This window comes from Urocitellus parryii, chromosome 6, assembly GCF_045843805.1.
Source record: "Urocitellus parryii isolate mUroPar1 chromosome 6, mUroPar1.hap1, whole genome shotgun sequence".
Classification (NCBI taxonomy): Eukaryota; Metazoa; Chordata; class Mammalia; order Rodentia; family Sciuridae; genus Urocitellus; species Urocitellus parryii.
In genome coordinates, this window is record NC_135536.1 from 94,876,656 (window position 1) to 94,904,627 (window position 27,972).

General features: G+C 39.3%; 1 protein-coding gene across 1 annotated transcript in view; it reads right to left on the reverse strand.

The window, feature by feature from the left end:
- Fbn1 (fibrillin 1) overlaps window positions 1-27,972 on the reverse strand; it is a 222,211-nt gene that overhangs the window by 50,916 nt on the left and 143,323 nt on the right. Inside the window, exons 22-40 of the mRNA XM_026390109.2 lie at window positions 27,812-27,949; window positions 26,954-27,004; window positions 25,173-25,298; window positions 22,391-22,618; window positions 21,586-21,711; window positions 21,335-21,463; window positions 20,393-20,518; window positions 20,164-20,289; window positions 18,824-18,946; window positions 17,584-17,709; window positions 15,396-15,521; window positions 8,766-8,888; window positions 8,488-8,610; window positions 6,951-7,076; window positions 5,223-5,345; window positions 3,388-3,510; window positions 2,976-3,140; window positions 1,036-1,104; window positions 815-940 (exon numbers count right to left, since the gene is read on the reverse strand). Coding sequence (XP_026245894.1) covers window positions 815-940; window positions 1,036-1,104; window positions 2,976-3,140; window positions 3,388-3,510; window positions 5,223-5,345; window positions 6,951-7,076; window positions 8,488-8,610; window positions 8,766-8,888; window positions 15,396-15,521; window positions 17,584-17,709; window positions 18,824-18,946; window positions 20,164-20,289; window positions 20,393-20,518; window positions 21,335-21,463; window positions 21,586-21,711; window positions 22,391-22,618; window positions 25,173-25,298; window positions 26,954-27,004; window positions 27,812-27,949 — 2,403 coding nt within the window. The remainder of the gene's footprint in view (window positions 1-814; window positions 941-1,035; window positions 1,105-2,975; window positions 3,141-3,387; window positions 3,511-5,222; window positions 5,346-6,950; window positions 7,077-8,487; window positions 8,611-8,765; window positions 8,889-15,395; window positions 15,522-17,583; window positions 17,710-18,823; window positions 18,947-20,163; window positions 20,290-20,392; window positions 20,519-21,334; window positions 21,464-21,585; window positions 21,712-22,390; window positions 22,619-25,172; window positions 25,299-26,953; window positions 27,005-27,811; window positions 27,950-27,972) is intronic.

Genomic DNA, 27,972 nt, shown 5'->3' on the forward strand with positions numbered 1-27,972 from the left:
TCAGAAAGACAATGATATCCTTAAGCCATTAACAGCCGGCTTCAGGAATCTCCACTGGTAAGGGAACATGGAAGCAGGTACTTTGTCCCCTTTCCCATATTCAAATAAAGGGGATGATTTGATGTTTGTTAACTCAGTGAATCTGAGATCTATGTCTTATGTACTGGATGCACAACTTAAATTTAATGAGGTTGTCATGGTCCTGTGGAGACTTTGAGAGAGCCAGGGGAACTTTTCTTATACAGAACACAAGGACTTCTCTTCCCTAACTACTCATGTGACTCTCAAGCCACCGCTCTTGCCCTGGTCCATGGCTCAAGTGCTCTAAAACCGTAAAATGGTCAATATTCTCCATTTTCCCAGTAATAGAGGTGAAGAAGGGCTGCAGAGCTGTCAGCAGTATCATGAAGCCAAAGCTTTCCGAAAGAATCTCATCTAAGTGCATTAGTACAGAGGGTTAAGAAGGGGAGCCCTGAACACACAGGTTACTGAAATGGGGCCTGTGCTACTCTCATTAAGTAGCTTTGCTGAGGACCATGGAAAACTGTTTTGTAGGCATAAGTGGGACTATGGCCCAGCATAATAAAACTCCACTTTTCTCAGGAAAAGAAGGAGCTTTAGGACTTACTGGAAATGACATCATTTCAGGAACATTAGTGCAAGTGACCACATGTGTGGCATATTTACCGGGCTACGTTCATGATTAGACCACTGTGCTACGTTGCTAAGTCCTCAGTTCCTGGTTACTGTACTCTGGTTTTTCAGGCGAGTTCTCACTATTTGAAAGATCATGTCTTCCTATGGGGCCACTTACCATCACACACTCGGGTGTCCTCGTTCAGGTAGTAGCCCGTTGGACAGCGGCACTGGAAACTGCCGAAAGTGTTGATACACTTTCCCCCTTGGCACAGCCCTGGCAGCTCCTGGCACTCATCAATGTCTATCAAAAGAAAACAAAAGAATTTCTTCAGCCTTGTAAATATATCCAAGGAAATTCAAAATGTGCACATTTTAGGATGAAGGAAAAAGAATTACCTTCCAGTATTACGGTGATAGGGTTTGGGCGAAAGCCTTCTCCTCCAGGGCACAGAATTTTGTACTCAGCTATTGAAACAAAATAATTGAAGAGAGTTATCTCAAATCTAAAATTTCTAGAAATAATATTCTTAAGAGAAATGAACTGAAATATTCACTCTCAGGAAGCTTTAGCCCTCACTCCACCCAGCTGAAGTAAGTTATCATCTTAGTAGACACTGGTCATTTTCTAAGGGTAGTTGCCAGTGTCCTCAGTCTTGGGACCCTCTAATGACTAGAGTCCTTATGTTCTTCTGAACCATTTTGTTCCTTATTTCTTTTAAAATGTTCTCTTTTCCTTTTTATTTTCCAATAAACTCATCTCCATTTATATGTTCTACTCAGCTTTTCTTCCCTAGAATCACAACTCCCATTAGTAGTGTTCCTCAGCCTGTCTCCAAAACCTTTTCTAAACAGAGCTTAGGTAAAAGTGACTCTTTGGGTTCCCATCCCACTGTCCTGCTCAATACCTAGGGCTCTTTCTTACCCCTCTATTTCTACAGATGGCAATATTAATTCTCCTGGTTTCCAAAAGCAACTTTCTACAGTGTCTTTTATTCCACCATTCCTCCATTCCTCCAGGTTTTCCACTCAGAAACATTTATTCCAGTGCCATGCACCGGCACTGTGATACATATAAGAACACACGAATAAGAGTGACCCTAATTGGCAGAACCATCTTTTCATAATCATGCTGGTACTTCCTGATCATCCCTGTCCTGGCTTTCTGAAATCATATGTACCATGTGCATATGTGTAAGTATGTACACATTCTCTTTCTAATTTTGATACAGATTTGGGGTGGGCGGTTCTTTAAATCAAAGGTTCAAAATAAAATTGCACAGTTATCAGTCCCCTTTTCCAACATGAATTGATCCATCTCTCTGAAAAGAAGAGGGAAGGCAGTGCCTGCTAAGCTCTGGGGCCCATGCTGTGGACTTTATCCTAGGAGGTATTCTATGATGCTAAGTAACTTGCCCAGGGTTACATGGAAGCAAGTGGTAGAGTGCTAATTTGAACTTGGTGTGCTCTTTGGCAAATCATAGACCATGTCTGCTCTTGTTTCTTCTATTTTTGAGACTTATGTTGGACTATAGCTCTGATGTTTGGGTAATATTTTGCCTATTAAGCTGCACACTTCTGGAAGATGCAGGATCTAGTCTAATTCGTCTTTGAACCTTCAAAATAGGTGCTATAGGTACTTGACAAACATTTTCAGAAGAAACAAATAAGTGACCCTTCTGCAAGGAAAAAATTGAGTGCCTCCTACAATACCTCCCATAAGCAGCAGACTCTGACTTTTGCCAAAGAAGCGGTATATGACTGAATTGTAATACAGGACTCACTTAGAAAAACAGGAAGTCCTTTTATTTATTATTTATTTATTTTGGAGATGTATTATTTATGTTTTAAAAATCACATTTGAGAGCTTTCTTTCAAGTCCCATCCTAAGAATGGAATAATCTTCCATTTAATAGTTGCTTAACTAATTACTTCTCTTTTGCCCAGGGATACTCTGAGTCTGTTCCAGAGTTTCCCAAACCACCCGACAGATAAGAAGAGGAGAGATCAACCCACGTGTCCCTGGAAGGGAAGCAATTGGGAAGAGCAACCTCACCTGGAAAATCGTTAAGCCATGCTATCTGCCTGTTTCTCAGCAGAGAGAAGTGAGACACTCCCTGTTGCACCTGAGCTTTTAGTGAAAGACAAAGGGGGCACTTTCTGACTCCCAAGTAGGGAATGAGGTCCCTCCATGGGGCGAGAACATGATCTCCCTTTCCTGATGGAGGCATAAAGTCTACAGGTGCTCCCTCCCTTGGTGAGTAGGCTCTCTTTTGTGAGTCTAGAAAGGAGAACTGGCTTGAGTTGGAATAATAAGGAACAGGAGGATGCCCACTTACTTGTGTTCACAGGAGGGCACAGCTCACAGGGAGTACCCCAGGCTCTACCCAGAGAACAGCAGCAGGAAGCCTTGGAAACACCAACTCCGATTTCATTGCTACAGGCTGTATCTCCGTTGTCTCCTCGGGGCCGAATATCCAAATAGCAATTTCCGGAGCGGGTATCTATTTACCGTATATAAACGAAAAAGTGTCATGCAGATTCTTTCTTCTTGAGGGTTGAAAATTTAAACTCATTTCCTAAACTGTTGAAAAACCATGATTTCCTTTTACTTAGAAACTAAAACATGTCCAAGAATATATAATAGGAATTTTCTATATTATTATTTTGCAAATTTTGAAAATAGGATGTTCAACGCTGTTTAAACATAATAAACAGCCTGCACCTCTGAAAAGATTTTTAAGATCTTACCAACACAGCCAACTCGAGTTGGATTCAGCTCAAAATCAGGTGGACAGTCACAGGTATAGCTGCCCGGAGTGTTGATACAGTTCCCACTGATACACGTGGTTGGATCCAGACACTCATTAACATCTAAAACCAAATAGCCAGGGCCAGAATTACCAGTGAGTCCATGTGGGGCCAACATCACCATAAACCACACCACCCAGTCTAGGGCTCCCAACAAAAACTTTTAAGAGTCACTAGTTGTAATTACACCTAGCAATGTCATCCTCCACTTCTGAAATAAAACCCCTCAGGAAGGAAATATGTCATAGTCTTTGATCTCCCCCCACCCCTAGAAAATATTGACTATCCAAACTTGTCATCAGGATAAAATATAACTTTGGAACTAGCAAAAATATTCCAGTGAAGGTAACTGAAGGCAAAACATTGCTATGACCTCAGTTAACCAAAATTTCAGACACAGGTTTTGAAAAAATATATTTAATATGTGTGGCTTGTTATTTTGTCAAATTAGAGCAAGATGTCCCAGAGAACTCTCTGGAGCAGGTAATTTCGGCTGTTTCTTCCACATAAACGCATGGGGCTTAGAGTGTGTCTTCAAGTCTGCAGAGAGTCTCTCTCTCATCACTGATGCTGAGTTGAATGTTTCCCTTTCAATTTCTATTCCAAAAATTTGCACAGCGTTCCAGATATTTAGGACATGGGTTTTGGCAAATACCACCCCTGTACAATCCTTCTGTCTCTTTTGAACACTTAGGAAATAATCAACACTAGGTAAATGGATTCAGAGAAGAGACATTGGGGACTGGGGACACCTTATCCTTGGGTGTTCCCTGTGGAACTGGTAACCCCCCATGGGTTCCAAAACAAACAATTCTTTAACTCAAATCTCACATAAATTTGGATGGACAGGGCCAGGCCAAGAGAAACAAGGTTAGAATGATGCTGACAGGGACTGAGGTTGATGAGAGGGCATGCACCATGGAGAGGTGACTTCCTGAGGTCTTCTAGAGGCCTGATTGGTGTCATCCCACTGCTTATAAAAGTAGGATATATGCCTAGAGAAGATGTGGGCCTAGGGAGGAATACTGGAGTCCATAGCATTTGTGGGGAGGTGGTGGTGGTGGTGGTGGTGGTCTTGATCTGGAGAGCCACTGAGTCATGGTTTGTTTAGGTGGCTAGGAAAAAAAAATTCTCCTGACTCCTAAACTCCTACAGAACGGTATCTATTTCCTCAATACCCTTGAACAGAAGGGTGGATCAGCAGAATTACAAATGGCTGTCACTGCCAAAGAGGACTAAAGGCAATCTGATGGGTGCTTGTGGCTTTTCTAATTTTTTTCCTTATATTCCCTGAGAGTCCTTGTTCTTCAAGGAAATGTCTTATACATTAGAAATGGGTAGCTGGGCTCTCTGTATCAGCACTCTGGTGACCACTGTCAGGGGCAGGGGTGGGAAGAAGTGGGTATTGCAATGGAAAAGTCCAAGGAGAAAACCCTTGATCCTAGAGCATGGCAGTCTGAAGGAAACTCTGAAAATGCACCCATGAAGAAAAAGAAATGTCTGGGAAGCCATATGGCTGGAGTACACCCAACATTCCTCCACAGCCAGAAGAGCAATTCCAAGGCTTTGAGCTCTGTTCCTTCCTGTCTTTGACTCTTTCCTCTGCATCTTCACATTTAATCAGTTCCGAGTCTGAGAATATGTAGTCTGGGTTCCTGTTCCCTCACCCTGCTTTAGTTTTCTTCTCTGACTAGCCTTGTATGGTCCCAAGGATGCCCCCAACTGTAGGGTTCCCTGGGGCACCTGGGAGCCAACCATGATAACAGATGTCTTACCTGTGCAGTTTCCACCACTTCTGTCCAGTTCATAGCCTATTTCACACTCGCAGCGGAACAGGCCAGGAAGGTTGTGGCAAGTTCCAAAGACACAGATGTTTGGAAGGGAGCACTCATCAATATCTTGAGGGAGGAGTAAAAAAGGGAGAAGTTAGATTTATTTTTTGCTAAAGAAACTGCCTACTATAATTAGGCAGATGATATCAGTGTTGGGAAAATGAAGTCTACCTGAGCTAAACAGGTCATGGGAGACTAAATTCTTTGGTTGTTCTTATCTATATATATATGCTGCTTTTGTTGTGAGATTAAATTTTAAGCATCACAAAGACTTTTCTTCGTGATAACTTTTATAACCAGCTTTATAATCCTTGCCCCTAGTACTATGGTATGTGCTTGGTATTTATAGACAGCTAAAAACTGCAGATACCCCTTCCAGACCTCTGCCCTGCTTCACATTAATATCTGCTTTTTCAATTGTTACATGGGCACATTTTCAGACTTGAGACTGACTTTAAATAGCCATGACTACTCTGCCAGTGGTGATTTATATTATGGACAAACAAACAAAACTTTCCCTTATAGCATTAAAAGAAGCAAAACTTTTACTGTGACTATTTGTGTTACCAAAGGTGGCTCAGTACCTGTTTTCCTTGGATATTTGGAGTAACAAAAGTAAACAAGGCATCAGGCACATGATCAAGAACATAATCTAGTTTCTTGCCTCAGAGGAGTCTTACATCAACTCTGCATATTAAATATAAGCTGTACAAAGAACCCAATGGTTCCATAACAAAATTGAAGTATTTTCATAGAAATACATGAAGAAATTGGTATAGATGTTATACCTGAAGACTGATTGTAAGTTCACATCTTGTTAACGAGCAATGACTATTAGCTAATACATTAATCAGGACCTTGTTTAAACTTCCAAATGTTATTATCACTTGTTTATTTCTACTGAACTCTTTTTAATTCATTGTAGTCACTAATTATTTTCAAGGAAAAATAATGTGCTTTAAACTTTTAAGTGTGGGTAAAGAGAAGAATCTTAGTTTCCTAACTGAATTTATCCTTAGCCAACAGGTCCCTGGGGTCCTGTTTGACCAACACTTCACAGAATGACAGAGTCTGGAGCTTAGGGACACCATGACACATGGCATTAGTCCAAGGGTTCTCTACTGAGCAGGTTTGCAAAATAATACTCCATGTTCATATATGTTAGATGTTTAGAGAATGTTCTGAGATATCCTCAGGTCATTATTTTGTATAAGGAGAAGACTATCTGCTCTGTCATTATTTTAAAGGCTTTATTTCTAGAAACCAAACCACGGTAGAAATTGACAACTGCATTTATAAAGATAATCCTCCAACAGCACACTAAGGGACCTAATGTTACTTTGAGTTCTTTTCCCCCAGCATTAGAAACAGTTGAGTCTCACTGGGTTAGTCACATTTGGCTATTCTCTTTTTCTTATTCCTGATGGTATACTCCTGCAGACCATTGGCCAAGACTGGACGTGTAGCTTATGGCAAGACAGCAGACATTTTTCTCTGCCCAAAGAGAAATGGTCCAGCTGGAGACCGAACCCCTCCACAAACTGAACTGACCAACTTAGATGTGAAGCCCCAACAAACCTCAGTTTTTAAAAAAGAAAAGCACCAGAAGTGTTAAGATAACCCAATCTCATGGAGTTCTGCAAGATTCCCAGCAGCTTCTTCAGCAGTTACCTTCGCAGGCCTTTCCGTCGGCACTGGGCACGAAGCCCATGTCACATTCACAGCGGTACCCTCCAGGGGCATTGAGGCACTGGCCATTGCCACAGAGATTCAGGTTCTCGGAGCACTCATCAAGGTCTATAGGCAGAAAGAAGCACAAGTCATGCTTTCTCAGATCCTACAATTTTTATAACTGTCAATGTCCTGAGTGCAGCCATGTTTTGTCATAACTTCTATTTGATATATTTAAATTCGTTTGCTTTTCTCATTTGAATGCTAATCTTGAATGTGCAATGAACTTGGGGCTCAGATTCAGAATCTCAGATGCTAAAGTATCCCTAATGCTGTAAAATGAATATCAAGACAAGTGAATTATTTAAGTCCCCTTCAAGAAGGGTCATCCACATGGATGACATATCCCTGACCAGAAATAACAAGTCCATCATGAAACTGGAGGTTCATGATGACAAATCACCAGTGAGCAGAAATGATTTCAACTATGATAAAACTTTCAGTGAGTTAAAAAAAAATTCTAGGTAGCAGAATACAACAGTTACTATTATGGCATTATGTAAAAATGTGGATGTGTAACCAATGTGATTCTGCAATCTTTGTAATGTTTTGAATAACCAATAAAAAAAAATTCTAAATGAATCACTTAATAAGCCTTAACCTCTTTTGTGCTTAAGTGGCATCTTATTAACAAAGTGTTCAGGATAAATTAATGTTTTAAGTCATATAAATAGCTATTCTACTTGATGGCCAAGTAATGCATTATTAATTTAATAATTTAATTATTAAATTATTTAATCCCAAAGCTCTGACATAACAAGTGCCATTTGTGTATATATGCACATATAAGTATATGTATAGTTTATATACAATCATGTCTCAATCATATATATCAAAATATATGTTAATCTTGTGACTGTTAAGTAGAGCTAAAAAGGAAGAACATTTCATTGATATATTATAAAACTGGAAGTGGATGAATTCCTTAAAGACATTATGGATTGTTACTTATACCAATATAAAATATTGATTGTGATGAAAATGGCTAGTAGAAGTAAAATTTACACTGTTCTCACCCAGAACATCTCACCCTTTTTCTTTACATAGCTTCCTATAGCCAGTTTATCCTGGAAAGCAAGTTATCAGTGAGAATGAGGCACAAAAATACAAAGGTGAAGACACGTAAAAAGAAGTGTGGTTTGTTTGAAGCTAAAAACACCATCAGAGAAAAAAAAAAAAAACCACCATCAGAAGCAATAATATATATGAATGAAAAATATAATGTGTGTGTGTATGTGTGTATGTGTGTGTGTGTGTGTGTGTGTGGGAGAGAGAGAGAGAGAGAGAGAGAGAGAGAGAGAGAGAGAGAGAGAGAGAGAGAGTTTCTGAGACCTAATTCCCTAATTGACCTGGCTCCAAGTCCAGTCTGTTTTCTGTTAACTGACTCAGACTTTAAAAAGAACTGTTAGTCTGAGAGATGTGGAATACCTTGCTTCTCTGACTAAGGTTTCCCCAGCTGTTTTCAGGGCAAGCTTACCTGTGCAAGTGAAGCCATCACCTGTGTATCCTTCCTTACAGAGACAGCGGTAAGATCCCATGGTATTCCTGCAGTCTGCATGTTGGCTGCACATGTGGGTTCCATTGGAGCATTCGTCCAAATCTGAAGGAAAAAGGTTCATATTTTTATTAGCACAAAGTGTGGCATTTAAATTCAATAGTGCACAAATTAAATTTGACTTTACAGGATTAATATTTTCATATTAATTGCTTGTTCCTGACAAGCCATTGCTGAATTGCTATTATTTTCCAAGTCACCTGTGCACTTAATGCCATCTCCAATCCATCCGGGGCTGCAGCTACATTTGAAGCTTCCTGCCGTGTTGGTACATACAGCATGTCTGCCACAGTTGTGTGCTCCAATTTCACATTCATTGATGTCTGGAAAAATAACCAGTGGTTTAGAAAAAAATTTGGCACAAATGCCTTTTTTGGTCTTTAAATATCTAAACAATATTCAAAAGCTGACCAGCCTTCACACTGGCCACAGAGTAGTACAGATTGGTTTAGTATCCACATGTAAACTCTCTATATACTCACAGCTTCACATTTTAATTTATAAAGAACTATTTGATAGTATTTGATAGTATCTTTTCATATCCTAAGTACACAAAGGAATACAATGTTTTTGGTATACCAGAAAACTTGCATCATATTAATATCAGATATATTTTATTCTTAAACTTCAAACATTTTTATTTAATTATGCTTTATTCCTGTACACTGTTCTCACCCAGAACATCTCACCCTGTTAGGTACTGCTCATTCAAACATATGCAGAAAATGTTCCTTAAGGAAGATGTGAACCATTTTACTCTAGTTTCTGAGAGTCCTTCCACATTGGAGAGCCAAGTCTTCTTGCATATTTCATGTAAAACTCAAGTCAACCCAGTGGGAATTGTGTCAGAAGGAGGAGTAGCAGATCAGGGTCACATTACTACAAGATGCCAAATTCTCTAGAATTTTCCATTCTTCAAAATTCCATTTCCACATTTAGCCAACAGAGACTATATCACATAAAAGTGTTATAGAATTATAAGGTATGAAGTGAAATATGTGTATTTCCCCGAATTAACCCATTACGTTAATGGGTTACCCTCATAATCAACTTTGTCATTTATTAGAACAAGAACTCACAGATAGGATCTATGACTCTTGATGAAAACCAATACTTCACACAAAACTTAGGTCAAGTAGGATAATTTTGACATATAAAATGTTGCAAGAATTTCCAGGGATCACTTGAATAGTGGCATGAGAAAGAAACTGGGCAAGCAACTTATGTTTACCCTTTTGTTTACTTAAGAAGCCCAATTAAATGATTTGAACGTGTTTGGGAAAATGCTGTTTGCCAAATGTTCCATCTGAAGTCCTGAAATGGTCCTGGGATTTTTGGCTTCTTCATAGCTTCTAGAGCAAACATAAAATAAAACAATGACAGATTTCTCCTGCAGAAATTTTTTTTTTGTAATGTCACTAATAATCCCAAGATGGAAATGTGCCAGGAAGAATGTCCTTAGAATTACACGCGTGGTATAGCTGAATTTTAACATGCACTTACTGAGTACTTAAGGAAGGTTGAGGGAGGCTTGCAGCTTTAGACTTGTGACAGGGAGCTTTAACCAACTGAATAACTGAGCACTGTACATTCCAAGGCAAGGAGGAGGAAGGCCAACCCAGGGACAAGAGTGGTGAGCAGGCCCAGGGTTCAGAGGGTGAGCCTTCCTATGCCTGACATATGCAGTTCCTATGCAGAACTGGCACAGATGCATTCTTTTTCCTCAGATAATCACTTCCCTCAGAAGTAAAGACACAACCACCACTTTTGGGCAGTCCTGCCTTAATTTCACTTCCTATTTGTCAGGATTGCTGGCAAATCATCTTAGGTGTAAACAATGAGCTTCAATTGCATAAGAATTGAAAGGCTTTAGACTTTTAGAGAATCAAGGAATTTTCTAAGTGGAAAGAACTCAGAATTCCACTCTCCCCATCCTTAGTTTGTCAGAGGAGGACACAGGGGTGGGGTCCCACAGACAGTGAGGGACAGAGCCAGAAAAGGCTGGGATTCAGTTTTCCTGTCTCCTGATTGGCATTCTTTCCTTGGGGCATAGCTGCCCAATTGAGCCAATTTATTTCTTTAGGAACTTTAAGATTTTATTCTAAACTGGGCTTTAGAGAGTTCTCAAAATTTGGTAAATATTGACGGACTTACAGGAATATGAATCTCTTCTAAGCACAATTTTCAGAGATGATCAGAACCTATCAATGTAGTAATTCTGTAATCTTTTCCTTTCCAATTTTCTAAGGCCAAAGATACCTTTATTTTCATATGACTTTCATCTTCCATATTTAATCTGGCATTTAAGAAAATTTTCATTTCATTTAAATGGATAATCTCCCATTATTATTTATTTTTATTATTAACAATATGTTAATTTTGTAATTAAGATTCTAATTTACAAAATATTTTTAATTTTTACTGCAATGTTTTCAAGGTAAAAAAATATATATATTTGTAAGAGACTGTGTGTCATGGGCTTTGGGGTGCTAGGAGAGGGTAACTCAGCCAACATTCACTTTTCCATTTTGTGACCATTTGTGTAAGTCACCTTCTTAATGCCTTACATTCTCAGTGTGTAAAAAGTGAATGAGAAAGATAATATGGTCATAAATAGAGCGATTTCTGAATAAAATGTTTTTACACGTGTGTGTATGTGCATGCATGCACCAACTATTATTAATTGCTTCTATACCCAACTTGGGCCTAGAGATGTACTTCATTATAGAGGCAATAAAAGGGGAAACTGAGCCATAAGGAAAACAAACAAAATCACTGTATTGAAACACTTCAATAATGTGAAGGAAACCGCCCACACTTGCCAAGAACATCTCTTTCTGTGCAAATGTTCTCTTCCCCCACAAGTTTGCTCCACACAGAAAATTCCTTTTTAAGATTAAGAATATGCATAAGCCAAGAAAAGCAAAGAAATTCAAATTTTAGGCTGACACTGCAACCTCCTTAACCCCAGCAATCCTTTGCCACAAGGTTCTATGAGCCCCCCTCCCTTGAAGGGCAAGAGCATGGGCTGAGCAAGCCCTGTGTGCAGGCTCTGTGTGCCCCATGTGAGTCTGCCACTCAAGGGAGGATTTATGCTCTGAGCTGCTATGGCCTGGTACTGACATACAGGGAGAGGCCATATCACCCACACAGATCCTGCCTTCCGGCCACCTGGACCTCCATCACGTGGATCCTGATTCAGCAGAGCTGGCACACTGCAGTCTCCATTAGGGCTGAGGAAGAGGATGTAACAGCAAATGGAGAGGCCAAGTGCAAAGGCTACTTGGATTTCTTAGTTTGGATTGAAATTTGGGCCAAATCTATTAACCGAACACCCATGGAGTTTTCACAGGCTGACAGCCAGAGGAGGAGAATTAGCAATGATAAGAAACTAGAAGGAAATGAACACCAATTCTCACTGACTGCTGGTGGATGAAGTCCATGATTTTCTCCCATGGATTTGAGACCCACCAGAAACATTTCTCACATGAAAAAAATCAGACAATTGGAGAAATGCATTTATCCAGAAATCCAGCTATTTTAACTGAAAACAATTCTGATTTTATTCTACCTAGTGGCGTGCTTTATTCACTAAGCATATGATAGCAGGTAGGTTCTCACAAAGGAGCTTGTGGGAGCCAAGACCTGCCCAGGATGGCAACCAGCAGCAACCTTTTTTTTTTTTTTCTTCTTCCAATTACAATTATGTAAAATGAGCAGCAGGAGGCTTATGTTGAGTCACAGGAAAATTGCAACCCAGTCCACTTCAGCCAAGGATAGAAGGGCTGTGCTCTAGGATTCCAGCAAAGGAACATTCTCTCTTGGTTAAATCAAACATTCCCCTCATCAATACCCACAATTTGGACAAAGCTTAAGGAGAGTAAAAGAAACCCTGAGCATCTGTGTGGGCTGGGAATGTAAGTCAGTGGGTGGATTCTTAACACTGCTGAAGTGATTGGGGGGAAAGCCATGTTTATTTGTTAAAAATGGAAACAATCAGTAATGACAAGGAAGCTGAAACATTTGGACAAAGCTGTGATGGAGCCCAGAGGACATTCTTCAGTTCTCATGAAACAAAGCTCCTCCTTATGAAATAGCATGCATGTTTTCCTAATTCCTTTCCAGAGTGCTCATTAAAAAAGTCTATATAAACAAATAAATAAGTAGACATATTCCCTTTGTCTATGATCACAGCACAGTTCTTGAAGTCTGTATTTGCTGTTAGTTGTCCTGTGGCTTGCTTACGCAATTAGGCCAGATACATATCTCTATTTACATTAGTTGCCTGGAACATTATAAACACTTGTCTTTAGTATGACCATCACCAAGGTAACTTATGGTATTGTAAGTTGCAAGTGACACTAATTTAAAACCAAAAACAGGCTAAAAGAGCCCTAGTTACAAGGGATTAAAAAAAATTTTTTTTTTTTGGCCCATGTTTTTAAAAACTTGTTTTTAAGTGTACCAAACTTTCTGCCAGTTCCTGTTGGTATAAGTCATTTCCAATCCAATGTGATACCCGTGGTTGTTAATAACAGTATTCACAGAGGATCTCTTTTTTCTTCTCTAATGCAGCCCCTCCTTCCACGGGCCAGTGTCACCTGAGGGGAACACGTGAATAACTGCCAAACACCCTACAGATTGGTTCATGATCACAAGCTAGTTCAAGAGCAAGAAATAGAATTCAGGGTTCTACCCTTTAGATGAGAATATCACATTATGTTACTGATGTCAAAGGGGTCACGAAGCTCAAGTCTTCTTCTGACAATGCTAAATGAATTTTATCAAACTGAAAAATCATCCAGGTTGAAAGTTAAAAAAAAATGGGAGGAAGGCATCGGCCTTTTGTAAAGCTAAAGTATTTCTTCAAATTCATATCTAGTTTCTGTGGCATTTACTAAAGGGCTGCTGTTATTAATATAAAACTGATGTCATCTCATCTAACATGCAGTACACAGCTCTTGTCACCACAGCCTCAATATCTCTGTAAATTCAATTATGAAAAACAAGCCTCCAATATACAGAGTAAAATTTTTCCTTTTTTAAAAAACTGATTTTAAGCATGTGCCAATAGACAGACAGTAATGTAGAATTTTTGCTGGACTAGAAGTTATGTCTTTCATTAAAATGGCCTCCAGACCTGGCGTCTGTATGCCTCATTTAATATGACAGCAATAACTCTTATTTATTGGTCAGCAGTATGCCAAGGGTGTTATATACATTATATCTCATTTACCTAAAATGATATTGACATGGCATGAAAATTTTAGTTTTCTTCATGGTAAGAGATCTAGAATAATCAGTCACTACCTACGTCCCAATTGGCTGAAGTTTGGAGAACAAAATTCTAGACAGCCTTTCTTTTAAGCAACGGGGACTGTCTCATGAGATGAACTTCTCCCTTCATTTGTATCACTGACCTTGTCCTGAACTTCAGTGAGCTCAGCTGAGCCAGACAATGGTGTTACCCTTTAATAGGTAAAACGCAGCATAGAGCTATCCTACCTTTTCCTTCATTACTGGCAGACCACCGCTGCTTACCAAGTCCTGTATTTACACTCAAAGCTAAAAATAAAGCTTGAACCACAGACATACAGAGCTAACATCACTTGGACCTGTGAGGCCACGTGGGGGAGTTCAAATTTTAAACACTATGCCATTTATCAGAATGGACCCCTAGCCAGGCTTCCTATGAAGAGCAACATAGCATGAAAACATTTCAGCTTTATGCTTCTTTTCATGGTTTGGATAGCGTCTGTCAGTTTTGAACCAACAGCAATATTACTGTCATTATTCCATGTGTTAGTAAATTTGACACAGCACCGTCGGCCAGTTTGGGAGGATGAGAGATATATTTTAGTGCTTTCTTGAAATATGTTGATACTGTGAAGAGGAAGATCTGTACATTTACCACTGCCAATCTGCAAATATTTTAATGTTTGTTTTAAGTCACAAGGGCTTGCCAAACTGGCTTTTGGAATTAAAGCATGTTATTTGAAAACAAAAAATTATACGGTTACCTAATTCAAGCTTACCATCATCTCCACTATGTTTTAAATTATGTTATATGCCATAATCTGTTATGTTAATATATTACTATGGGAAAAATTTATTATGCTATTCCATACACTTAATATCATTGCCTCATGTTTGGAAATAGCAACCGAACACTTAAAAAACAATGTCATTGCCATAGAGTGACTGCTTCCATTTGGCATTTAACAGGATGGTCTCCTACAAATATTGTGAAAGATTTTCTCGGGTGCCATTGGTATTAGACAAGCAAAATTGCAAATGATTCAATTAGCACTTCACAAGATTTGTTAAGTCCAATGAATAAACACTTATTTGGGTAAATTGATACATTAAAGTGATCTAATTTAAGGAATTGGAAGATTGGGGAGAATTGATGAAATGTTGGAACTATCAGATGTATTTCTTTAAAAGACAATTTCAGCTATACAACCTTAAATGAAATATTGGCAAAGGAGATTATTGAGAAAGGAATACTTTGATAAAGGGATATGAATATTTGATAATTACCATGTTCACTATTTGGATATGAAAATTAATTTTAACCTTTTAAAAATTGTATCATTTGTAGTGTTATTCTATACATCTTTTTTTTTCTACAGGTAAAGAAAAAAACTCCAACTTGGAGCTAATATAAATTGGCAAATTTCAAAGATGTAAAAGCTAAATTTAATGGAAAGTGGTATACAAAACACTTTATATTGCAGTCAAAATGTTAGTAGTTTTAAAACTTGTATTAAGCTATAATTATGATAGCAGCCTCTAACCACTTTTTATTTTATTGAAAAAACCCACACCTGTACAGCCGGTTTTCCCTTTTTTGCCTGAATAGCCCATATCACAGTGGCAGATGAATGAGCCTTTAGTGTTTTCACAGGTCCCACTTAGGCAGATATTCGGATTCAGGTCACACTCATTGACATCTGAAAAACATAGATGTTATTAATATACACAACTGTTTTATACAAATTAATACTTTCTCTCTGAGATAAAATAAATATGTCAAATAAATTAGAAAAGGTGAAATACTTTCACTCAGCAAAAATATTATTAAGTACTACATTTAAATGTTTTCACTCAGCAAAAAACAACAACAACAACAACAAAAAACAAACTTAAGGATCCCAGTTCACATTGGCTTTCGAGATTGTAGGCTAATTACATAAATTGGCTTTTATGTGGTCCAAAAGGAGGGGCTCAGGTGATCAAATAAGGATCAACTCAAGGGTGAGTGTAGAGCCTGTTCATGTGACAGTCTAGAAAACTTTTTAAAACAGCATACTCTATTGCAAAATAAAAATTTTAATTCAGTCTGCCAATGCAGATAATTTAGTTTCCATAGTTTAAAGAAAAGATAAATTTGCTAAGTGTAAGTAATAATAAATCTCATTTCTTTCCCAAGTTAAAAAATTATTTATTTTTTAAGTGTTCATTTCTATTCCTAGGACTTCATAAATTTTCAGTAAAGGTTTTCAGAAGAGATAAACATGGTAAGAATTTAGATACAAGCAGTTCTAGACTCTTGCTTCTGGGCAAGATGGAATGACCTTCCCACCCAAAACAAGGAAAAAGTTGGACATGCAACAGGATTCTCTAGACAGTGGACACTGAGCAACAAAATATAGTGATCTCTGAGAGAAATAAAATAAACTGGGTGAGTTCTAGATTGCCCCCATGTTACTGTATGGAGGAAGTTTTATTTTAAGATAGTGGCATAAAGAGGGGCATGCCTGATGGAACAAGGTGATGTTACGGAGATAAGGAGATGAACCTAGAAGTCCTTGAAAGTCAAGATAATAACTGGAGTTCACAGGCAAAGAAAAGGACAGAAGAGAGCTGCACAGAGGAAGAGCTCCAGGGACCTGTAGAGGGTCTTCCTCAAGTGATCAGAAGAGCAGGCACGCACACACTCATAAGGAAACAAACCTCTTGAGGCTGGGGAAAGCATGACCCAAAAGAATGAGGGAGACAAGGATCCTGAAAGTTCACAGAAGGCCTGGAATTGTGCCTGTTTTCAACAGTCAAACTGGAAAATCTCATAATTCACAGGGAACGGGATACAGTATCCAGAAGGGTCTTGCCTCAGTAATGCAGCAAAATTAGCCCAAGACTAGCTGTTGCTTAAAAGCTTAAAAGGAAGACTTTGAAAGAATCAATCTGTTTCCAAGTAACCCAACTGCATTCCAGAACAAAGCTCAAGAGTATTTCTAGGAATATGAAAACATCCAGCACCTACTAAGGTAAAATTTACAATATCTGGCTAACAATCAAAATTACCAGGCATTCAATGAAGGAGGAAAACATGAACCAAAATGGGAAAGTCAGTTTATTGAAATGACTCAGAATTAACAAGAATGATGAAATTAGTAGGCAAGAACACGAAAACAGTCACAACTACATTCCATGTGTTCTAAAAGTAAGAGGAATGATTAAACATAGTAAGCAGAGACAAGGAAGATATGGGAAAAAAGACCCAAAGTAAAATTTTAGTGATGAAAACTACAATGTCTGAGATGAAAAATACAATGATAGAATGAAAGGCAGATGCGATATTGCAGAAGAAAAGCTAACCAATTGAAGGCACGACAATGGAAACTATCCAAAACACATATGGTCAATTCTAGAGTTCACTGCATTCTTGTCGAAGATAAAATCTTGTGTGGCTTCAGACAAGCATTTTAAAAGCCTGAACTCTAGTTAGAGCAAAAGGAGGATTAAGTAGACAGAAATAATGGATAGATACGTAAGATATATCTACATGGAGTTGATCAGTGATTGGCTCAACCCCCATAACATATCTGACAAAAGCATCATCACAGAAACAAGAAAGCACCTCTTTGGAAAGCTGTCTTTAAAATATGAGTACCATCTCCTTAAATATTCTTGCTTTCTTCAAGGGATCTATGTTTCAACTAAACAAACTAATCTTTATGTAATTTAATAATGCTTGTGAGTAACCAGACAAATGGAAAATTCTTTGCTTACCTACACAAGTCTTCATATCTTCAGAAGCCATAAATCCATCATAGCACAAGCACCTGTATTCTCCAGGAATGTTTGTACACTGACCACCATCACAGATATTGGGGTTATCTTCACATTCATCGATGTCTACAAGGAATAAAACCAACAATGTTGTTGATATTGGGTCCATTATTCAGTGAGAATTTGACCCAACCCAAATAAATTCAGCCTACTAGCATAAGACAATTAACTCTCAAATCCAAATGAAACTTTATATAAATTGTCCTTTCAGGTTATCCTGGGTGAAAAGGAGAAAAACTTTCAAGATTCACTATACTATTTAAGGATGAGATCCACACCCACTCAAAGTCCATCATTTAAATTATAAATTTTAACTCATATGAATTTATCACTCAAAAATGATTATGAATCTTATTTTCTCATTGACAACTCACAAATGCCAAAGATCTATTATCTTCTGTTTTACTTACACTTTTTATGAAAAAAAGGTGAAAATTGCTTGAAACAAGAATCTACTTTAATGAAATTTTGGTAAAAATACTAATTTTCAACATTTGCTTTTTATAGTTAATATCAAGAGGGTTTTTTTAGGGAGACTTTTCTAGATCCCATAAAATAATTGTGGTTCCTCAGCCCAAATTTTCTTCTTGGCCCAAGCTAAAATCAAAATCTGTATCACCCATTTCCTCTCATTTCTAATTGGTTATATGGCTCTTCCAGCCCTGTGTGATACAATAGGAAGTAGGACAGAGGCTCTCAAACTTTAGAATGCATCCAAATGATTCGGAGAGCTTATGAAGACACAGATTACTGAGACAACCCAGTAATATCTGATTCAGTAGATCTTGGATGGGTCTTGAGATTTTACATTTCTAACAAGTCCTCAGGTGATGCTGATGCTGTTGGTCTAGGGAACACACCCAGAGAGGCATGGAATTTGCTCAAAAGATTGAACTCTTTCAAATTTTGATTAATGAAGAAAATGTATTTTATACTTCACTTATTATATATCAGGTGCTATATTAAGTTTTGTACATACTCTTTCACACAGGCAGTCTAAACTCATTATAGATGAAAAAATCTGGTGCTAAGTATCCTCATCAAAAATGCACAGCTAAAATGTGTGACAAAAGAGGATTTGTACCTCAAAATGTCTGAATCCAAAGAGCCCAAATCCTGAACCACTATACTTAGGGAGCTTTTATTGAGAGATTTCAACATGAAACTAAAACCCACTCACCAGTGCAAGATCTCTGGTCAGGCATTAGTGCAAATCCTGGCTGACAGCTACACTCATAGCTGCCTTCAGAGTTTGTGCAGAAGGTTTCACATCCACCATTCATTATGCTGCATTCATCAATGTCTAAGAGAAAAGATTTAAATGTTTATTCCATTCAAAATTCAATTTATTCGTTCAAAGATATGTAAAGACCATTACGACAGTATTAACAGGTTGGACCCTTTAAGAGGGATTTGGGCCATGAGGGCTCTGCCCTCACAGGTGGCACTGGTGCCATTTAAAAAGGGTGCATTGGCCCCCTCTTGCTTTCTCTCACTTCTTGCCTTCTGCCATGTTATGGCACAGCAAGAAGGCCATGGCCAATGCCAGCACATTGATACTAGATTTCTCAGTCTCCAAAACTGTGAGCCAATGAATTTCTTTTCATTGTAAATTATCCAGTCTCAAGCATTTTGTTGTAGCAGCACAAAAACGGACCAGTACACCTTCTTCTGTGTTTATGATCATGGCAATGCTCTCGGTCATAGATTCAGTTATAAACCTGCAATTTGGTTTGACTGACTGAGTTTCCAATCATTTACAAGAACCCGAGTTGAAGTTCTGAGTTGTCCTGGGCCATGTTTCAGAAGAATTTGTGCTGATTTATGGTTTTGGGTGGAAACCATGTGAAACTTGGCAGTTCCACATGGTGTACACCCCAAACCAGGCAAAAACTGGCAGCATCTACAAAATTTCACTTTGACTTTAGGCACAATTAAGCCACAGGGCCTCTGTGCCACCCTTCACAGCATGACTAAACCTACAGAGGTCCAACCACAAAACAAAATGCTTGTCCCACAAAAACCCATCTTTAAGGAGTGCCAGGCCTGGTCTCTATTTCAATATAAGATATGAATGTTCCATGGGCTTCTTTCTCATAGTTATTCTTTGAATCTTTTAGCTGATTTATACCACCCACAATGAAGACCTCACTCTAGGCTTTTCTTTTCTTTTTGATAGCACTCATCATGTGAAATGTATCTCAGGTGGTCAGGAACCACTGGCTGACCAGCCTTGGCAAGCAGATGCATGAACAAGGCACCTACTATGGCCCGGTTTTCAAAACTACTTGGGTCAACTTATATTTGTTATAGCAAAAACATCTGATACCCTTAAGTAGTTCTTTAAAACAGGTAGGGAAGGTGACATCTAAAGCTCATGAGCCACTATTTAAAAAGTGTTATTATAGGAAAATAAGAAATATTAAGTAAAAGTAATGAGTGAGGAAAAGAATACATTGCTTCTTTTATAAAGAGACCAATTAAAATAAAATAGTAAATAAAAAGAAGTTTAGAACTTACCAACACAAAACAGCCTATCGGGCGTTGAATGATAGCCAGGGTTGCAGGCACACTGATACTTCCCTATGAGGTTCACACAGCGGCCATTGGGACAGAGGTTCCCGCTCAGTTCACACTCATTGATGTCTATTTAGGAACAAAGAAGAGCAAACATAAGGTGCTGACTCTGGAAGAGATGTGGGTCAAATTACTGACCTAGAGCAAGTGGTCTGAAGGTCTTCCTCCTTACCAATACATGCAGAGATGTTTGGGGACAGCTGATGACCAGGTGGGCATTCGCAGCGGTAACTGCCTTCTGTGTTAAGGCAAGCACCGCCTCGGCAGAGGAGAGGATCTCTCTGACACTCATCAATATCTGAAAAATGGAAATGACCTGTGTTTAATACACTGGTGGGTCCCTTTCCCTCTCCAGGCCATCCCCTTTACCATCCCTCAGTTGCTGGGAGTCCTGGCTGCTAATGGCCAGTCCACCACACTCAAAAATGCCTAGGATGTGAGAGACTGGACCCCTCTCCCAAGCCAGTGACCACCCCTGGTGAAAAATTGATTGAACTGACATGGAAGATTAAAATCTTGACCTTGTCTCAACATGGGACACCTCTCTGGGGCCATATATACCCCAGAGCTTCCTGTGGGATCAGACTAAAGTTGCAAGACAGCCAAATGCTTCGCTTATCTTCTCTTGCACTAACCTTGTTCCTCTCACTTCCTCACTTTCTGACAGGCTCTTCCCCAGAACACTCCCACAAAACAAAACACTCTTGTAAGAATCCCCATTTCAGACTCTGTTTTTTTAAGGGGATCTGATCTAAGGCAGTCAGATTAATCAATCTCTTTTTTTCTAGAAATCTGGGTAAAATCCAGAAGTCCTCTAATGGGACTTCTTTTATAGCTTAAGTTTCAATGGTTCTCAATTTACTGTCTATTCCAGGCATTAAATTCACTTCTCAAAGGTTCACAACTGATTTTCAAAGTTACCCATAACCCTAAAACACAAATTCCCTCACTTCTTCTGCAGGTCACTCTCCCTCCACCACAGACTGATTTCTGACTCCCTGGTCAGGAGCACAGTGTGGTAAGCAGCTGGAAGAACCTGTGACAGAGGCTATGAGGCACCCAAGCTTCTTGAATTCCTTTTCTTCCTGTGTGGATCACATGACCACAAACCTACCCATGCAGTTCTTCATCATCATGAATCCACTCTCATAGCCTTCATCACACTTGCATTCAAAGTCCCCTGGGGTGTTCACACACTGGCCTCGGCCACAGAGGTCGGGAGATATGCGGCATTCATCAATATCTGCACAAAAAGAACAAGTGGCAGCAGATGAGTATCAGGATGGCCTTAACACTTGTGGCAATATGAAAGAAGATGGGTTTTAAAGAATGTAACCTCTCTTGCCCCTGGAAGCTCACACTGACCTGTGCAGTTCCTTTCTTCAGAATCAAGAGCAAAGCCACTGTCACACCTGCACTTAAAGCTGCCAATGGTATTTCTGCACTTGCCGTGGGTGCAGAGGCTGGGTATCATCTTGCACTCATTGATATCTTCAAGAAAAACATGGGGGAGAAAAGTTTGTAAACAACTAGTTGGGTGGTCTCAGTGAGTTAACTTACCCAGTAAGTTAAGATGGTAGCAATACTCATTTCAAAGAATGTGTGATGACCCATAAGGCATGACTTTGTAAACATCTCTAGCCTTTTCAACTTTTCCATTATAGAAAACATTGTTAGAGAAACAAAGTGTGTTTGAGAAATGACATTTGCTGGATTTGGATAGAGGACTTGGCACTGGTTTCTTACACCACTTACCCTCCATTATACACTAAGGTGGGTGGCAGTGATATGGATGCTTCAAGACAACAGACAGATGGTCATATCACTTGATTTTAGTAGATGGCATGTAAATTTTCCTGGCAGATTTTTCTTTGATTTACTTCTGGCTTAGGATAGTATAAAAATTTATTTTACCACTTAATGACTAAATAGGAGAAGCAAGAGACCCAGAGACCCAGGGAATTCTGGAGAAGTGGAAGTGGGGACAGTCTAGCAGAGTAAACGTTTTGCCATATATAATTCAGAAAGCTAAAAATCTATGCTGAGATGACCAACAGATGGCCACACTGATAATGTTCATGGTAATTTTTCTGTTAGTAGAACGCTGGGATCATGCAAAGGCACCTGTTGGTCTAAAAAGAAAACCAATTGACCATTCAAAACATTGTACCTTTGAAGAAAGGTTTTCCATTTGTAATATCTTTCGTGGCAAATCCTGGTCCTCTGGGGCAGAGCTCCTCATACTCTGGGGTGTTTCTCATGGGACACTCCTCACACTCCTCCGTGCCCCAGGCTCCACCTACAGAGCAGCAGCAGGCATCCATGCGGTGGCGTCCAGCAATAGGCAGAGTGCACTCCTCATCATCATACCTCAGGTAGCATGTTTCCAGGCGGATATCTGTCAGAGGAACAGAGGGAGGCTGAGGAGGGAGCTATGGTTTGGATATGAGGTATCACCCAAGAAGCTCATTTTAGGCAATGCAGGAATGTTCACAAGTGAAATGATGAGATTATGAGAGCCGTAATCTCATCAGTGGATTAATCCATTTGATGGACTAATACTTCAAATTGATTACTGGGTGGGGGTGGCTAAAAGAGGTAGTTCACTGAGGGCATGCCCTTGAGAATTATATTTTGTCCCTGGTTGAGCAGCCTTCCTCTGCCACACCCTTCCACCATGATCCTGTGCCTCACCTCAGGTCCAGAGCAATGGAGACAGCCAACCATGGTTTCAGACAGCTTTGAAACCATGAGCCCAAATTAACTTTTCCTCCTCTAAGTTATTCTCATCAGGTAATTTTTTCATAGTGATGAAAAGCTGACTAACACAGAGGGCCACTCTGTTTTTACTACCCTTAACTGCAAATTTTATTAGGCAAAGGATAATACATGGACTAATTTTCTATCTACTTATTGACTGGAATAAGTTTTTTCCTTCAAAAGAAACCAAGTGTGTGGTAAATATTCCTGACTAATAAGCACTCTCTTTTCTTTGTAGGTCCATATTTGCCCCTCTTATTTGAAGAAAGCTCCCTTTCAACCCCAGGTACTTTCTAATAGTCCTACATAAGGAGTGGTACTCTGAAAACTCCCACAGTGCTCCCTGACACATTTAGCACTAAGACATGGAGTCCAGAATGTCTTGGCATGTCCTCCCCAGTGAAAAGCAAACTGCACTCTTTGTTGTTGGAGCACATCTAAGCTAGCTCCATCACCTCTTCCTCAGATGCACTTCATTTTGTAAAGTCTGCCCTACTTGGAGGAACCACAGCACAGAAAAGCCATCCACTCTTCTCAAGTATTCTTTTAACCTCAACATGTGATCATGTGCACATTTTTTCAGGATACAAATAGAATTCTTCTTGCCCCAACTCCAAATTCATGGCATTGTGAGGAAGAGTAGAAAGACCAAAGGCCCAGAAGACCTAGATTCTGGAAATGTTCTACAACTAAGTTGTTTGTCTTAGACAAATGATTACCTGGAACATTAATTTCTACATTTGTTAAATAATGTTGCACCCACCTCTCAGGAGGTACTGTGAAGCTCAGGTGAGATTATGCACCTGAAAACTAAAGTATAATTAAAATGTAAGTTGTACTCTTTCTTCTCTGTCTCTTTTGCCATGGGGTTACTGACTATTCACTGCAATGTCTGAACCTCTCGTATTGGATGGAAAGTTGCTGAAGTTGCAACTTTATGTTCAGTTTTGCCTATATCAAGATGGGTCATTAAAAAACAAATCCTAAATTAAATAACTGAAGAACCTAGAAGAAGACTTTTATTAAATGCTGATTCTCCCTAAACAAAGAAACTAAAACTAAGAATGTGATTAACTGACATTCTCAGTTACAAAAAGATTCTGGGCTCTGAACTTGCCCTTCTATTTCATATTGCTTAAGCTTTAAGCTTAAAAGTTCTCTCTGTAGGGCTGGCGTTGTGGCTCAGCAGTAGAGTGCTTGCCTAGCATGTGTGAAGCCCTGGGTTCCATCCTTAGCACCACGTATAAATAAATAAAATAAAGGTACTGTGTCCACCTACAACTAAAAAATATATATACTAAAAAAGTTCTCTCTATAAAGGTTTGTTAGCTCTAATTTGTAAATGATCAAAACCTTGAGCTGCATGAACTCTTTTCACCTCCTACACTGACTAGCGATGCTCTTAGAGTGGTTTAGTTTCAGATATGCAAAAGCCGAGCACAATTTCCAGAGTCATGGGCTCAGATATGAGCAATATAAGGGGCATATTCCTGACAGTCAGAAGCTACAGTAGTTATACCAAGAAATGCTGCTAGATAGCATAAGTGGCACTCAAACTTGCTGCCCCTGGGTCAGCCTTCTAAAGACAGCATTCTGGATTCTGCATCCAATCTCTTCCATTTCATTCTAATGGGATGACTGGGTTTGAGGTGCTTCTTTGGGCTCCAGCAGTTGGCCTGGAGGATCCCACCTAACTGGCAGTGACAATAGGTCTGGATTCCCTCAGGTTTACTCCCCAAGGCAGTGGTATCTTTGCTCCTGATACCCACATGCATTTGCTGTAAGGACCTGTCTTTCTGGCCAATGACAGGATATGTCTAGAAGTCATTGGTTATAGTTTCCTATTAAGTGCAAATGTTGATCTTCTTGTCACCATTCACCTGGTATCCTATATTCCATGGCATATGGGGTCAGATCTCAGAACTCTGGAATAATAGCTGTGATAAGACTGATTTAAGGAATAGTTATATAACAACAAAGGCCTAAAGTTTCTTCTCAATAACCTTTTCTCTACACTTTTTATAAAGGGGAACATAAAACTTGAGTTAGGAAAGCCATCTGTCAAGGAAATTACCATGGATCCTAATGTTGCTGTCTGAATTTGGTGCTTAGAACCAAATATTCAGCTGTGTCTTATTAAGAGTTTTGAATATTTAAGAAAGGATTATTAGAAAAATGAGCTCAGTATTTACCAAGGCAGATCCTTCCTGTGGCATCCAAAGTCATTCCATTGGGACACTGACACTTGAACGATCCCCTGGTGTTGACACACAGGCCATTTTTGCACACTCCTGGGAACACTTCACATTCGTCTATATCTAAAAAGAAAAGGAAAAAAAAGCATGAAGTTAACATACATGTATAAGGTAATTTTACCTTAGTCCACTTATAGACTCATAATTATTCTCACAATAGAAAAGGCCACTTTGAAGCTGATAAGTTCAAAAAACTAGTTTCCATACAAGCAGTTCAGAATTTCTAAGGTATCTAAATAGCACCTCCATCAGTCTCAAGGGTAACTTTTGAGTCAGAGAGTGGGTGTGTGAGTTCTTGGAGACAGATCTAGTAGCTATAGACAGGTAAGGTTCTCAGGGGCCATATAATTAGCTTTATGAGATGAAGTATCTCCTAAAGCTTAAAAGTTCTCTCTATAGGGCTGGGGTTATGGCTCATCGGTAGAGTGCTTGCCTAGTATGTGTGTCTGGAAACAGAGAATTAGAAATCTGCTATTTCAAGCTATCAAAGAAAAGAACAGCCTGAAGGTGAGCACAGAAAATAATCCTGAGGGATATGTGGGTCAGTCGGGAGTCTCTTTTGATAAGTGCTAAATCACTAGAAATTGTGTAACTAGTTCTAACCTAGCAGTGGTCTCATGCTATCCTGGCAATATCATGGTGGTCCCTGCCTGGATCAAGGAGAGTCCAAAGGTGCTAACTCATGTGCATCCATTCATCACTCACCCAATCTCTCTCAAGTGGACCAATCCTTCCCTGTCTGCTTAATGGGAGCCGTGTGCTCATTGTACTTAATTTGGAAAAACATTCATCATCCAGTTAGTCCAAAGAAAGGTACTTACTTGCCAGTGCCAAAAAGGAGAACATTAGTGAAGAAACACACAAACTATGTCCCTATTTTGAAGAAATAACTTTCTAAGCCAGGAATGTTGAAAAAATTTCTGTATCTTTCCTTGGAGTGGAGAAAAATGGGGAGAGGAAAGACTATACCTTTCTGTTTTTTGTTTAGTTGTTTGTTTTGTTGTTGTTATTCTGGCCACTCAAATACCAAAATGTGCTGTTGAGCTCAGATAAGTTATTATAGTGGGTCTGGACCAGGAAAAGGCCAAAGGATTCAGTCATCATTTGGAAAGCAAGACCTTGGGTGGGGGTTGTAGTGTTCTTTGTTTTAACAGGGAAAGAACTTCATTTCATCCCACATATGGGACTAATTGCTGTTTTTAAAATATTTCAGCTGCTGTGTCATGTCAGATTGTGTTAGTCACCATGACCTATATCTATCTGGGACTCCATGAGAAAGAATCACTGCAAACTGGAGAGAATCCACCCAGACTCAAAAAAGAGGCAAGGGAGTGCATCCCTCTAAGTCAGCCATGAGCTCGAAACAAACAAACAAGGCCCAGGGAGAGCCAAGGAAATACAAATTTTACGGCTTCATCAAAAATTTCCTGCTTTCCTCTTCCTGATAAATGGCATGTTGAAAGTGCAGTCACTCTAAACCGTAGTCAACCTAAACATTTTCAGCCCCCCTGACCTTTGGCCATAGTGCTCTGACACTGGGAAATGCACCATACATGCTTGTGAACTTAACATCTGCTCTGCTCTGCAGTTCTTGTCATTCTTTTCCTCTGATGTGTATTTCTCCCTGTGAAGTTATAGGACCTCTTTATCCAGCACAAGTTAACACAAGCATTCTTCACACACCCAGAAATGTATGGTTTATAAATAATCGGAAATACCTTCACATTGTGTTCCTTTAATTCTTGAGAAGCCTTTACCACATATGGGATCTGTGGGGGGGAAAAAAAGAAAGGTGACAATATCCAGACTTTGTAGTTATGATGTATTATAACAAACACAAAAGAGGACCTGGAACAGGAATTAGATGTTATGAATAAGGATGAGATACAGTGTTTCTGAGATTGCATAGGTGAGGAAGAACAATTATGAAACGTCTCCTATGATAAAGCTCAGTTCCTCTAAGATATCTCAAATGATACAAAGTTACATCACACTAAGGTGACAGTTAAGAAGGAAACCCAGTGTAAGTTTCTTTCTATTATCCTGAAGATGGGAATCAGACTACTACAAAACGAAAAGGGGCAGAAAGCCAAGAATTTGGAGGTCTCAAGCCCCACAGCATTCACATCACATAAATTCACACACTGATATATTAAAACACTGGATCAGCAAACGATTAGCGGGGCTCTCAAACCTCAGCTTCCCAACAGATTTAGAAGTTGAGCAGAAACCCTTATAAAGCTTAGTCATAAATGTTGGTTTCTTTATAACAATTAGAGTTTTGGAAGAAAAGCTGGAATTGCTAAAAGCTCAGGACCCTTACCAGGAACTGGTGCCTCAAGGAAGACTCACAAACTAATCCATCATCATTTTGAGATAGAAATTAACCAAATCACATAAAATTATTGTACTTGACACTTCTCTGATTTCCTATTCAAGAATGTTTCATTGAGGCCATCAGAATCAAATCCTTCAAAATTCCCAGGTAAACTTAAATAAATAAAATACTTGTCTTTCCCTTTCTATGCACATCAACCAGTGGATGAGGGTGGGGGGAACAGCACCATTTCTCTTACCAACTTGGCATATGGTGCACGGGCTCCCCCAGGCAGCACCGAGGGAAGAGCAGCACTGGGACTTCAAGGTGGCTCCATTGATGTTGATCTCACACCGCCCATCGATGACTGTTTGCCAGCAAGTGCCCTTGATGGTTTCTGCAGGGGAGGAGGATAATATT